Here is a 15004-nt window from a genome sequence, read left to right on the forward strand (position 1 = left end):
TTTTTTTTTTTTTTTTTTTTTTTTTTTTTTTGGTTTTTGAGACAGGGTCTCACTATGTAGCTCAGGCTGGTCTCAAACTCAGTGATTTGGCTTCTTCATGTTTTTCCTCTAACATTTTTTTGTCTGGTATGGTGATGCACGTCTATAATCTCAGCGCTTGGGAAGTTGAGGCAAGAGGATCACTATGAGTTCAAGGCCAGCCTAGACTACCTGGCACGACCCTGTCTCAGCAACCCACCCCCCAAAAATTAAACAAACACCCCCAAGACTCTTTAGTATCCTTAAAATTCAAACTGCCACCGTGATGTACAAAGTCCTACATGGCTTATACCTATCTCTCAGACCTCTCCCTTCTCACCTCTTCTCTACCTTCCCTGCCTGCAGAACTTTTCAGAAAAGAGAGAGACCTGGGCAGCTGAGCACCAGCTGCTGACTTGGAGAACAGCCTGAGGATATTAAAAGCTGAGGCAAAGTACTGGATGGAACGTGACATAAGGGTTTCAGGTCCACAAGAGGACGCCTATCACCCCCACACACATGGCTATAAGACATCCTAAAAGAAAAGAGCAATCCCAAGAAAAGGAGCCCCCTCTGAGGGTGTGTAAAGGACTCATCTATTCAGAGCTGCCTGCCCTTGGAATAAAAGATCTGAAACCTCAAGATTGCACAACAGAATCCCACAGAGCATTTAGGGTTTGGTCTCCTACAGCTCCTTGGCTATGAATTCCAACTGCAAGGGAGTGGTGCACAGACACACTTTTAATGGAGTTGTGTTACTAAGTTGGGGCAAATCATACTCTCTGAGCCTTCCCCGCACCGTAATAATAAGCATTTTAGGAGCTCTAGGTAATAGTATGTGCTTGAGCATTGTTCCTAACACAGTTTGTTTCCTTCTTTCCTTTCTTTATTGAGCACCTACTATATGAGGCACTGTCCTGAGCACTAGGGATACAACAATGACAAATCAAAATTCCTGGCCCACTGGAGATTTTTTGCGGGGTTGGGGGGGATTCAAACTTAGGACGTTGCGCTTGTGAGGCAGGTGGAGGAACCACTGAGCTAAATCCCTGGCCCAATGGCAGATTTTTTTTTTAGACAGGATGTAGCTGTCGCTAAGGTACCCAGGATGGATTAGAACCTCTGCCTCCCACATGCTAGATTACAGGTTTATATCACCGTGCCTGCTCAGGAGCCAGTCTTCTTTCCACAGGTCAAAGTCAATGAACTATAGTGACTAAGTAATAAATCAGTACTCTGACAGATATTCTAAGGAAAACAATTGGGCAGTGCCAGTGCCACTTTATAGAAGGTACCAAAGATCTCTTCTAAGGTAGTAGTATTTATATTTCTGAAAACAAGATGGCAATAGAGCGGCCAGAAGTCGAAGGAGGGAAGTAGTAACTGCTGGCAGAGGGTAGCCAGCGCAAAGGCCCTGAGGCAGGTGTGTGTGCAGAAAATACATCAGTATATGGCTGGAGATAGAGAAAGGAGAAATGTATGATCTGCATCTTGCCCTTGGGAGAGTGTGTCCTCAAGGCAGAGATACAGTGCTGCTGGGGCCATCCAGGAGGGAGACCAGGTTGGCTAGAGCGAGGGTGGGGCAGTGGAGATGGTGAAGGGACTAGATTTCAGATATACTTGGAAGGTGGGGCCAGCAGGATCTGAGTCTCATTTGTGTGGTAGGAGAACAAGAAAGGTTTGGAGCCTGAGCAGCTGGAGCAGTGGAACAGCCATCCGGACAGGAGGACAGCTGGACAGCTGTAGGATGAGCAAACACATCCCGGGGGGCAAAAGCAAGTGCTCAGGTGTGTGGATGTGAACTTTGGAATACCAATGTACAGTCCCATGGAGATGAAGATTTTATTGCTGTGGTTGCTAAACTCCTACTTCTCCCCAGAGGCAAGGTGGGCCATGGCGGATGTAGGATGTGCATGGTTTGAAATAGCTGAATGTGACCCACTCATGATTTCCGCAGCATCTGCTACAGCAGAGTCGTGGCAGCTGGAAGGTTGCCAGCCCTTCCCTGCCTTCCCCTCTGAGCCTTCCATCTGGCGCACCTTCCCCAGGTGTCAGCTGTGCAGCTGTGTCACTCGTCCCAGGCCCGGACTTGTTGTGTGACCTTAAACCACCTATGGAAGGCAGTGGGGACAGGCCCAAAGCTCACAGTACCTTCCCTTCCTCCGGGAGCTAGAGGCTCTAGCTGGGGCCTGGGACTGAGTTGGGTGCTGTGGTTTGCTTTACACCAGGGACAATGGAGTCCACCCCCTCTCTGCCCCAGGGCACAGCTGCACACCTGTTCTCCACCCTCCTACCCAGGTGCAGGCCTGCAAAAAACAAAAGAACACCCACTCACCAAGGTCATTATCTTGATGGGGGTAGGGAGAAAGACTGCAGAAGGGAAAGCCCTTTTCTGGAAAGGCATAGAAACTAGCACTCTTGCAGCCATAGGGGAACCTTTTAGAGCTTTCAAGGGCAACAGCCAGCTGGGCATGTGTGTTGTTTTTCTTTTAAGACAAAAGATATAACCGTATGAGTTGTTTTTTTCTAAACTAAAACTTCAGTATTTGGTTTTAATTGCAGTGTCAGCACTTCGTAACGAATAAATGGGTTTTGGGTTGCGGTTTGGGTACCTGTCTCTAAAAGGTTCGCCATCATTGCTCTGGAGGGTTTGAATAAGCACCACACAGCTGAGCTTTTGTACATGTGTGCCGCCCCTCCAGAATAGAACCCCAGGGCCTTGAATTGCTGGGCAAGTGTTCTACCACTGAGCTACATGCCTGTCCCTACACATGGCTACTAAGCACTTAAAATGTGGCTGCTGTGACTGAAGGCTGAAGTACCAATTTTATATAATTTTAATTAATTTAAATTTAAATGGCTGTGCTAGGGCTCTGGGGTTGGACAACACAAGTTTTAACAGCTGGCTCTGAAAGATGTTTGAATTATGATACTGGGTTCAATAATAACAGCCATCGTTTGTGAAATACACTTGGCGGCAGGTACATAGCACACATCATTTACTGCTCACGAGTCCTCTGTAGGGAAAGTGCTTGCTCCATTTGACAGAGGAGGAAACTGAGGACCTGATTGGTGAAGAAGTCAGGTTGCCCAAGTGCCTGGATAAGGAAGTGCTGAAAGAGGACATTCCAAATTGCAAGTTAATGCCTCCCTTTAATAAATAAGTCTAGAAGACCTGGAGGCTTTGCATCAATCTAGCTCTCTACAAATGAATGGGGTGTGCAAATAATTGGTAAAAAATGCAAATCAGCCTGTAATTTGGGGGACAAAAGCTCAGACCCTCTGGTCACACCCGATTCTCTCTGAGCTGCGGGCAGGTGGGGGTGGAAGCTGAGTGACAGGAAGGGACCTGGGAGGAGGGGCTGTGGGGTGGGGGTGGGTATGGCCAGCTGGTGTCGGCGACCCAGGACATCAGCTGGCTGGCGGGCCCAGACAATGCGCAGGGGTCTGGCCGAGACCCTCCTCCCTCCGCGCCAGGCCCTCGTCCCTCACCCTGGCCAGCTGCCGTGGTATCTTCTGTGGTCTCAGCCAAGCTCAAGGGGTACGGAAGAGCGCGCGGTGGGGGCGGGGGACGGTGCTGGGAAGGGCTGTCTGGAATGGCCTGGGGTGGGGGTGTTGTAAGCAGGGGACAAGGGTGGAGAACCGGGGAGGTTAGGAGCTTTAATGAAGGTCTCTTGGGTGCCAGACATAGCGCTGGAACATTTGCATATGTCCTTCCGTTTGCTCCTCCCAAGATCCCCCTGGCAATAGTGATAATAATTATCAACAATAGCAATCCAGTGGCTCACGCTGAGCCCTCCTGGCTGGAGCTGAAGGCGTTATTTCCGTTAATCCTCATGACTGCCTTGGGAGCCTCAGACTTTTATTACAAGCCTCTCAATGAACTGCCATCCGCTCAGTGGTTAAGGGACTGCCCCAGCATCAGAAGTGGTGGTGGTGGGGAAGTGTCCTTTCTCCACCAGAGCTCCCACTCCTTAAAACACCAAGACTGGGAGACCTATGAGAGTTGAGTGAAACTCAAACTTCAGCATAATTAGGACTTTATTGCAATGGTTTGCTTACTGTCTATCGCTCACGTTGTGCACGTGTGACTGGTCTGACAGCAGACAGAGGGACCACAGTCCACATGGCTGGCACAGCCTAGGTTTTTATTCTCTGTAGGAAAAAAAAAAAAGTTGCCCACCTCTGCTCAGCTTGGCCCCTTACCCAGAAGCTGACTCCAGAGAAGGCCTGGAAACCCAAGCCCGGGTCCCCTGAAGGTCGTCCCTCCCCCTCCCTGCATCTCTGCTCCCATCCTCCTCCGCACACTTCACTCCAGCAGGTCTTTTTCTGTCCTGCCAGCAGGAGTGTGACACAGTGTTTACACACACGTTCACCAGGCACTGGCGTAGGCCTGAGGTGCAAAGCAGATGTGGTCCTTGTCTCCAGCTAGGACTCACAGAATCTCTCAGCACATCTCTAAACGTGAATAGGACAGAGTCTTAGGCACAGGGTGCAGGAGCTCGGAGAGCATTTCATAGGAGAGCCGAATCAATCTGGCCATTAGGGAGGGCTTCCTGGAGGAGGTGATGGCAATGCTGGAGAGCTAGAAAGCTGAGGGTTCCGGTCCTAGGACACTTCCTTTCCAGTCTCATTCCTCCCGTCCCTCATTTTAATTCCTTTTCCATCCCAAATCCCTTTGATATTCCTGTGACATTCAACCTTGCTCTTGTCTCAAAGGAGACTTTTGGGGACAGAGTGCACCAGAGAAAGTAGGTGAGTTAGGGCCAGGGATGTAGCTCAGTGGTGCCATGCCTGCCTGTCAAGTGCAAGTTCCTGAGTTTGATCCCCGGTACCAAAACAAAACAAAATGAAAGTAAGTGGGTAAGCTACCATCACTGTTTATAAAATTATATGGTTTCTTTGTGTAAAAATTTTAACCCTTCTTTCCATAGTTCATTCATTTATAAACATTCTTCCAATAAATCCTGAGCTCCTACTATATGCCAGGGACTGTTCTAGGCCCCAGAGATATAGCAGTGACCAAGACAGGTAAAAAGATCCCTGCCAACAGAGCTTCTTACTTTCTAGTAAAGGAGGGAATAAGTGTAGTACTACATTTGTTGAGCCAAGTGAGCTGGGTGTCCTGCTCCTGTAGTTTCAGCTGCTGCATAGGAGGCTGAGATTAAAGAAGGGCATAAGCCTGGGAGTTGAGGGCCAGCCTGGGCAACATAGTGAGATGTCATCGTCTGAAAACAAAACAAAACAAACAAACAAAACAACTGGTGCAATGCTGCATGCTTGTAATCCCTGCACTCGAGAGGCTGAGGCAGGAGGACTGCAGCAAGTTTGAGGCTATCCTGGACTACATAGTGAGTTTAAGGTCATCTTAAACTACATGGTGAGATCCTGTCTCAATAGACCAAAACCCAAGAGAGAGAGAGAGAGAGAGACAGAGAGAGAGAGAGAGAGAGAGAGAGCAGGAAGGGGAGCTGAATATGGTGCACACACCTATAATACCAACAACACTTGGGAGGCTGCAGCAGAAAGATTGCAAATTAGAGCCCAGCCTGGGCAATTTAGCAATTTAGCAGGTCGGGGATATAGCTCAGTGGTTCTGATGCCTGCCTTGCAAGCACAAGGTGCCGACTTCGATCCCTGGAACCAAAAACAAAACAAAAAAACCATAATTTAGCAAGGCAGTCTCAAAATAAAAAAATTTATTTATTTATTTTGTTGTTGTTGTTGTTGTTTTTTGTTTTTGTTTTTTTTTTTTTGGTACCGGAGATCAAACTCGGGTCCTTGCACTTGTGAGGCAGGCAGCAGAACCACTGAGCTACGTTCCTGGCCCTAAAAAAAAAAAATTTTAAAGGGCCGGGGATGTAGCTCAGTGCAAAGGCCCTGGGTTCAATCCCCAGTACCAACAAAAGAGAGAAAGAAAGCAATGCGTTTGTTCTATTTGTTAAACTGTTAAGTGATGATAAGCACCATGGAAAAAGATAAAGCAACTGGCAGACACAATGTGAAATAAGGAGGTCAGGAAAGTCCTCCCTGGGAAGACCACAGTTTGAGCAGAGATCAGAGATCCACATGGGGAGGTCTGCCTTGCTGGAACACTAAGATGCCGTGAAATTCATATCAACAGGATTTCCAGATCGTGAAATTCTGAGTAATAGAGTTCTGTGACCATGGAATGCTAATCAATATTTCTCTGGTGCCGTAAAATTCTAATCAATACAATTCACTGGTTGTGAAATTAAATCTAACAAATAGAACTCAGAGGCCTTGAAGTCCTAATCAATGAGGAAATTTCCCTACAAGGGGAAAAGAATGTCCAGAGAGTGGGAGGAAGGAGGTCACAGACAGGAAGAGGGTCCTGTGCCAGAGGAGTAGAAAGGCCTGAGGGGGAACCTGCCCCTTTAATAGGCACAACAACCATTGCAGAAGGACCCTATTGCAAAAAAGTCCATTTCTAGGCCAGTGTAGTGAAATAAAAACACATCTTTCCTAGGTGCTCATGTGGGTTGAGCTGGGCCTCCAATCTCAGGTCTTCTTCTAACCAGGTTTGTGGTCAATGTGTATTTCTGTCCTCTGCACTGGGTCAGAGGACTCTGGAGTGAAAGTGTTGGGTTTGGCCCTAACGCTGTCCTTTTAAACATTAGTTATAACTATGGGACCCTAAACTGGGCATGCTGAAACCTGTAATGCCAGTACTCAGGAGGCTGAGGCAGGAGGATCAACATGAATTCAGCCTGATTGACATGAAGACCAGCCTGAGCTACACAGTGGATTCAAGGCCAGCTGGAACTACATGTGAGACCCTGTCTCAAAAAACAAAACAAGGGCTGGGGATTTAGTTCAGCGGCACTGCGCTTGAAGGTCCTGAGTTCCATCCCCAGTACAAAAAACCAAAAAACAAATCAATAGCTGCCCTGCCTCTGCTATGCCAGCCATTAAACCAAGTATTCACAATCATGATTACTCGGTTTAATAGACAGTGTTAGTGCTCAAGCTGTTTATAAGCACAAAAATCATTAAGACATTGAGAGTTACATTTTTATAGCAATTTGATATTCTTGTGACATTCAACCACATGATCATTAATTTCATTGTAGTTTACAAAAGCATTAGTCAGTGGTGGAATGGAAACAATAAACCGGTCCCTTATCACAGAAAATGTCCTATTTTACCCACATTAGCCTTTTATTAGTTTTTTTTTTTAAAACAATTTCCCTATGTTAGCCAGGTGTTGTGGCGCACACCTGTAATCCCAGAACTTGGGAGGCTGAGGCAGGAGGATTGCTGTGAGTTTGAGACCAGCCTGGGATACTTAGTGAGTTCCAGGTCAGTCTCAACTCATAGTGAGACCTTGTCTTAAAAAAAAAAAAAAAAAAAAAAAAAAGAATTTCCCTATGTTGTCTAGACTGGCTTCCAAATCCTGGGCTGAAGTGATCCTCCTGCCTCAGCCTCCCACATAGCTGGGACTGCAGGTACATGCCCCCACCTATGCCTGGCTCCTGCGTCATCCTTTGAATTGAAGGTCCCTGTCAAACTGAGCAGCCCCAAACCATCTTTGCCGCTGTTCTGTTCCCTCTGGTTTTTCCTCCCTTTGCACCTGGGCAACTTGGGGCTCTGAGGGGATTTAACTTTCCTAAAGTCTCCTAGGAAGCAAGAGACAGGATAAGGATAGGTCCCAGGACTATAGCCTCCAGCTCTACCACTACGGAGAAGCTCCTGACCTTGGGCAAATTACCTAACCTCTCTTGGTTTTCACTGCATTGAAATGGAAACAGATAATTCTCCCTCACAGTGTCTTGACTGAATGAACCTATTAAATGAGCCAATGTGTGCTGAGCTGTCATGGCTGTTATTCTTCTCCTATTGTGATTACTTTGCTATAATAATTATTCATAATTATTCCCTCCTAGGGCTCTTTCACCTGCCTTAAATAATTGTTTGTCCGGTGATTTAGCTCAGTGGTTCTTCCAACTGCCTGCCTCGCAAGTGCAAGGTCCAGAGTTCCGATCTCAGGTTAAAAAAAAAAAAAGAATTTTTTTGTCCCTGAGGCTTGGTTTCTAAGACCCACCAAACTTCCATTCACTTCTCTAAAGTGGAGTCTGAGCTGATTACCAGAAGGAGTGGGTGACTGGGGCAGGGGAGGGAGTCCCGGGTTGGGGAGAGGCTGTCGCCTGATGTGCCTGGTCCTGTGCTTTTGGGACCCAGCTATGCTTCGGGGCGTCAGCAAGAGCCCACCTGGCTTGAGGTTGGCTAGGTCTGCCTGGGAGCCCTAGAGACCCAGGTGAAGATCGCAGCGTCTGCAACCTGAGAAGGTACCATTGGCCAATTAAAGAGACAGACTTGCCTTCCATTTCCTTCTTCCATAGGATTGAATTCTTGTCCTTGAGCTTGCAAGGCAGGCACCAGAACCACTGACTAAATCCCTGGGCTTCCCTCCCTCTCTCTTTCCCTTCCTTCCTTCCTTCTTTTTATTTCATCTCTCATTCTCTTTCTTCCTTCCTTAATATAGAAAAGGGTATAAATGAATAGCAGTTTATTCCTAGTGTTAAAAAAGAAAGTCTCCCCGGTCTAGGGATGTGACTCAGTGGCACCATGCCTGCCTGGCAAGCACAAGGTCCTGAGTTCTACCAGTACCACAAAACAAACAAAAAAGAAAGTCTCCCTTAAACCAGGCATGGTGGTGCATGCCTATAATTCCAGCACTCTGGGAGGCTGAACCAGGAGGAACTCAAGCTCTAGTCCAGCCCAGGCAACTTAGTGGCTTAGTGAGACTCTGCTTCAAAATAAAAAATTTAAAAATAGAGGCTGGTGTGGTGGTGCATGCCTATAATCCCAGCAATAAGGAGGCTGAGGCAGGAGGATTGCCGTGAGTTCCAGGCTAGCCTTGGCTACATAGTGTATACACAGTGAGACCTTGTCTCAAAAAACCAAAACCAGGGCCAGGGATTTAGTTCAGTGGTTCCGGTGCCTGCCTTGCAAGCTCAAGGCCCAAGTTTGATCCCCGGTACTGAAACAAAAACAAAAACAAAGCGCCTAAAACCAAAAAATTCACAAAATAAGGTTATAAAAAATAGTTTTTGGGCTGGAGATTTCGCATAGTTGTTCCACTTCCTGCCTTGCAAGCACAAGGACCTGAGTTTGATCCCTGGTACCCCCGCAAAAAAAAATGGTTTTTGGCTGAGTAGTAGCACATGTGTGTAATCCCAGCATTCAGAAGGTTAAGGCAGGAGGATTGCCATAAATTTGAGGCCAGCCTGGAAAGCTCAGGGCCAGCCAGAACTACAAAGTGAGACCCTGCCTCAAAAAAAAAAAACAAAAACAAAAACAAAGACTGATTAAAAAAAAAAAAAAGGTTTTGTAGCCCATGATTTTTCTCTTTTTTTTTTTTTTTTTTTTTATTTTTTTTTTTGGTACCGGGGATTGAACTTGGGCCCTTGCGCTTGGGAGGCAGGCGGTGGGACCACTGAGTTAAATCCCTGGCCCCTGATTTTTCTTTTATAATACAATCATACAAGTTGAATGACTAGTACAATGAATGTGGTTGTGGTTGTTTAAATTTTGTCATATTTTATTCCCCTATCTTTATGAATTTTTTAAAGATAAGAGCTTGCTATTTTGCCCAGACTAGCCTTGTATTCCTGGGCTTAAGTAATCCTCCTGTTTCATCTTCCCATGGAACCATGCCTGGTTTGGTAATTAGAAATTAGATGCAAAACAAAACAATATAAAACCCTTAGTAGCCAGTAAATATTTATTTATTATTTATTTAATTTTTGGTACCACCGATTGAACTCATATTTCTTTTTTTTTTTTTTTTTTTTTTTTGTAAAGCAGGGTTTTTAAGACAGGCTGGCCTCCCGCCAGACCTGCAGGAGCAGAAGCTCCAGTCTCCAGCTTTCTATTTCCAGTGGCCATGCCCGGCGGCCAGGCTGGACAGTGCTTGACACAGGAACAACAGCTCAACTCATTCCAGCCCCCAGGGCCCTGGGGACAGAGACCCCACCCTGGGTGCCCCGGCTCAGCCCCTGTGTAGACGGTTCTCCTCATGGTGCCCGGCCAGACTCTCAGAAATCCCAAGGTGAGGTGGGTGCCGAAGAACCCTTCTGCTGGATGCTCTGGCGGTGGGGGTGAGGCCAGGTTCGGGTAGGACTAGCGTTATTTGAAGTCCCTGTCACCTCTTTCGCCTCTTCTGAGTGCCTTCTGTGGGGACTCCTGCTGTGCTGGGAGAAAAATGTCGCGAGCAGAAGTGTGCACTAACTGGAGGTCGAGACAGTAGTTGATGCCAACTATATATATATAAAATCATGTTCATTCATACCCGCCAGTTGCCACTCCCTGTACCTGCACAAGTCCGAGGAGCGCTACTTGGTTTCTCCCTTCCTGGTGATTGTGGTTGTGGGGTTGTGGATCGGAGGACCTCCTGTTTGATTCGGGGCTCCCCTCCCGGCAGGCGGCAGGTGTCTGAGGTCTCCTCAGAGATCTCCTCTAGCGGAGCTAGATCTCTGGACCCGGAGTCGAGTGGGAGGAGATGGTCTTCTGTGCTCTCTCTCTTATACTAATCTAACTTGGGGTGTGTGGCACTGGTTCGGGTTTATCACTTAAAACATATTGGGGCTGTTTGATTAGATGCTGGGGTTGCACACATCATAGCGTATCATATATGTCACTCATTGAATCTGTTTGATTAGATATCACATTTCACTCTTGGGGGTTACATATCAGGTTTCACACATTGACATTGTCTTGGGCTATGCTCTCCACAAAAAACTTAAACTTGCTTTTTTTTTTTTTTGCACTGGGGATCAAACTCGAGTCCTTTCACTTGTGAGGCAGGCGCTGGAACCGCTAAGCTAAATCCCCAGCCTTAAATTTACCTCTTTACCTGCTACTTCCTCCAAAATCTGCCTGTGTTTCATTCTCTGTTCCTGCACCTCCTTCATTGGAAAGGTGGCAAGGGAGAGGCCTCAGGTGCCCTCCTTTCTGCCTCCTTTGGTAAAACTCCAGTGAATTATCTTCCTCTTTGGTTTTTACTTAACCTGTTTCCAAGCCAGGACCACACACACACACAGACACACACACACACACACACACAAACACTGCACAAACAATGCAAACAGAAAAGCTGTAAATAAATGTGTGTACAGTTGGCATGGTACTATACAAAAGGATCGTAGTTCTAATTGTTTTTAAAAATCTTTAAGTTATTTTATTTGCGCCCCCCATTTTTGGAAAGATGTGCATGCTAACCCAGAAGTCAATGTTAAGTATTTATTTATTTGGTTCCCTTCCTGCTTCAAACTTCCACAACTTTTGTCCTAAGTTTTTGGGGGATTTGTGTTTGATTTTTTTCCTCTCCTTTCCTCCTCTGACTTGGGGAACTTCTGGGGAGGGCTGTGATGCTTGCTGTGTGTAGGGTGACAGGACCCAGGTGGGGCAGGGGGTGTCACTGACTGTACATAGGACGGAAGTGGGGATGCAGCTGTGGATGACCTGTGCCTTGCGGGTCCTCCCTGGGGCTGGGTTTCAAGCAGCATGTGGCCTGCTGGTTTTATCTGAGTGAGTACTGTACAGAAGAACAAAAGAAATCTTATTAAAAAAAAAAAGTCAGGCTCACCTCAAACTCACAATGATCCTCCTGCCTCAGCCTCCCAAGTACTGGGATTATAGGCATGCGCCACCATGTCCAGTGCCAATAAGCATTTTTTTTTTCTTTCTTTTTTTTTTTTCAGTGAGACCCTGTCTCACTATGTAGTTGAGACTGACCTGAAACTCACTTTGTAGCCCAGGCTGGTCTTGAACTCACAGTGATTCTCCTGCCATGCGCCACCACACCTGGCGCCACTAAGCATTTAAAGGCAATTTTATATTGTGTTCTGTTCTTTCCTTTCCTTTTTAAAATGAGGTCTCACTATGTTATCCACTCTGGCCTTGAACTCCTGAGCTTGAGGTATTCTCTTCAGCCTTTTTTTTTTTTTTTTTTTTTTTTTTTTTTTAGAATCAAACTCCGGACCTTGCACTTGTGAGGCAGGAACCACTGAGCTAAATTCCCGGCCCTCATTTTTTTTTCCAGTGCTGGGGATAGAACCCAGGACCACAGACATGTTCTCTGCTCTACCACTGAGCTATCTCCCCCTTTTTATTTAAAGACGATGTCTTGCTAAATTGCCTAAACTGGACTCAAACTTGTTATTCTCTTGCCTCGGCCTCTTCAATAGCTAGGATTATAGGTGTGTGCCACTGTGCTGATCTCCAACAGTGCCTTCACCCTGGGACACATCCCCAGCTTTTTTTTTTTTTTTTTTTTGACACAAGTTCTTGCTGAATCACTAAATTGCTCAGACTGGGCTCAAACTTGTGATCCTTCTGCTTGTCCTTCCTGAGTGCTGGAGTTCCAGGTGTGCTACACCCACCACATGCAGCCAAAAGCAGTATCTTCCGAGAGTCCTAGAAGTACCTCAAAAGGAGATGATCTGGAAAGAATACTTACGAGGTAAAGGGCTTTGGGTTCAAGTGGCATCAAGTGAATTTTTGAGTTTTGGTTTTTGTTCTGGAGGCAGGGTCTCACCTATAGTTCAGGGAGGCTTTGAGCTCACTATGTAGGCTGGATTGGCCTTGAACTCATGGTAATCCTTTTGCCTTACCCTATCAACTACTGAGATCATAGGTGTGTGTCACCATGCCAGGCTTTGGTTTTTGTTTTTTAAGGCAGAAAAATGAGATTGGGTAACGTTTGTGACAGAATAGTTTAGAGTTGGTAAAGAGTTGAGAGGGTCTCTTAAAACACAGATGTTAGGGCTGGGGGTTTAGCTTTGTGGTTCCACTGTGTGCCTCACAAGTGCAAGGACTTGAGTTTGATCCCCGGTACTAAAAAAAAACAAACAAACAACAACAACAAAAAACACTGATATTAAACTATTGTCTGGTAAGGGAGGTGTCTGCCATGGTGAGCAAATTGTTTGTCTAAAGGAATTGGTTTGGGTGAATTTCCTGAGGCAAACAGTGGGGTTATTTATTGGTTTACAATCTTGTCTTTCTGGGCAAGAGTTTCCTGGAACAAGCAAAGTCCTGTTGAGATAGGGAACCTCAGCTGTCAGACCCAAGATCTGAGTAACATCAAGAAAGATGGTTGGGCCAGGTGTGGTGGAGCATGCCTGTAATCCCAGCACTCTGGAGGTTGAGGCAGGAGGAGAGTTTGAGACCAGCCTGGGCTACACAGTGAGTTCCGGGGCAGTCTGAGCTACATAGTGAGACCCAGTCTCGAGGAAAAAAAAAAAGAAAGAAAGATGATCCTGGATCTTAGGTGTATCCCTTCCCTATCGCTGGGCACCTGCGTTTCTTTATCACATGCAGTACTGCAATAGATGTACATATGTGAATGTACACAGAGGAGCATTTCTCTTCAGTCCTCATCAAGAAGTAGAATTGCTAGGTAGTTAAGATGTGAGCATTTGCAGGTTTTCTAGTCTTATTTTCTTTCTAACCTACTTCCCTGCCTTCCAGAAGAGGAAAACTGCCCTCCCTGGCCACGAGAGCAGATGGCAGGGACTGCCAAGGCTTTGCCCATCCCAGCTCCATGCCCACCCACCTGCCCTCCCTCATTCTGGCAGATTAATGATGACCCTTGACCCTGACAGGCTGGCCACACTCCCAGCCAATTTCAGCCTGTCGAAAGGAGTCCCAAGGGTGGTCAGGGCCTGGGGATGTGTTGGCCAGATGGGCCTGGGAGGTCTCAGCTTGGTTTATCCCAGGAGGCAGAGCAGGTGGGCAGCCCCTCCCCCTTTGCCCATCATGCATCACTGGGCTGGAGCAGGAGCCAGATGGTGGGGATGGGGCAGCCTTGCAGCTTCTAGCCTGACAAAGGATCCTCTGTGCTGCCCCCCTCGCACCCTGACCCTGACCAGCCTGACTGGCCCAGTCTCTGGCTGTCCAGTCACTCTCATTCCTGCCTGTCCCACCCTGGGAAACCTTTCCGCTCAGACTGTCCCTACCCATTTGTGGAGAAGTTTTCCAGGCAATGTTCCTAAGGAGCTTCAGATTTGGAGACCTGCTTATCACCCTGAGAATGGGCAGCTATGGCCAAGCCCCTGTGGTCCCATAATTCTAACTGGTCACAGATTCAAATGCAGTAACAGGATTAGGTGCAGCGGGCCAGTAGGGATTGCGACACACTGGTGTCTGACATTCAGAGAATCCCTCACCAGCAATCCCTATAGTTACTATGGGGATGGGGAAGCCGAAGCCTAGAGAGGAGGGTGCTTACCGAGGAGTCTCACGATGAGCAGAACCCATTTGGCAGTCAGGTCTGGGTTAGTGAACCCACGTCTGCTCCGAAGACTAAGTCTTTGGGCAGATCATCCTAGCTCTCAGTTTCTTCAACTGAAATGAGGCTAATTAAATCCTTAGTCCCTCCAAGTATAAGGTGAACTAAGGCAAGGAAGACATCTGGTACACTTTAAGGACTCCATACATGTGGACTACATCTCATTATTTTCCTAAATTTGGGAAGAGGTTGCAGGGGTAGAGATAAGAAAGTCTGAAGGTGGGTAAATGGGGATCGCAGGGCATCAGTAGCTGGGTGGTTTAGGCCCGGACTCTTCTTGCTATGACTCAGTTTCCTTATCGGTAGAGTGGGTTAAATGACAGCAGAAGCCTCACAGGAATGCTGTGAGAACCAAGTAAGTTATCACCCTCGAAGTTCATGGACCATGCACAACAAGCATTACCTATTATTAGGAGGCAAGTGGAGGAGGCTGGAGATGGTTTTCAGACTGGGGAAGTCTCCAGGCAGAACTGAGAAGGGTCTCCAAGTCGGATCTGTCTTGGAACAGAGCCGAGGGGAGACAAGGAGAAAGGCTGCCTGGGGTGGCCAGGAGCCCTGGGTTCCTTCTCAGCTGTGCCGCTATTTCACTGTGACGCTAGGCCTCTGCAAAGTGCATGGTTTGGCCTCCATCCTTTCTCTTTCTTTCTTGTTTTTTTTTTTTTTTTTTGG

The 15004-nt window shown here is 47.0% G+C and overlaps 1 protein-coding gene across 1 annotated transcript in view; it reads left to right on the top strand.

Moving 5' to 3' along the window:
- The first annotated feature begins 3423 nt into the window (after positions 1-3423).
- Snta1 (syntrophin alpha 1) overlaps positions 3424-15004 on the top strand; it is a 50925-nt gene continuing 39344 nt past the window's right edge. The window contains exon 1 of the mRNA XM_033767149.1: positions 3424-3559. Coding sequence (XP_033623040.1) covers positions 3454-3559 — 106 coding nt within the window. The 5' untranslated portion in view covers positions 3424-3453. The remainder of the gene's footprint in view (positions 3560-15004) is intronic.

The sequence above is a fragment of the Fukomys damarensis genome, unplaced genomic scaffold (genome assembly GCF_012274545.1).
Source record: "Fukomys damarensis isolate Sample0158 unplaced genomic scaffold, DMR_v1.0_HiC HiC_scaffold_22, whole genome shotgun sequence".
Taxonomy (NCBI): Eukaryota; Metazoa; Chordata; class Mammalia; order Rodentia; family Bathyergidae; genus Fukomys; species Fukomys damarensis.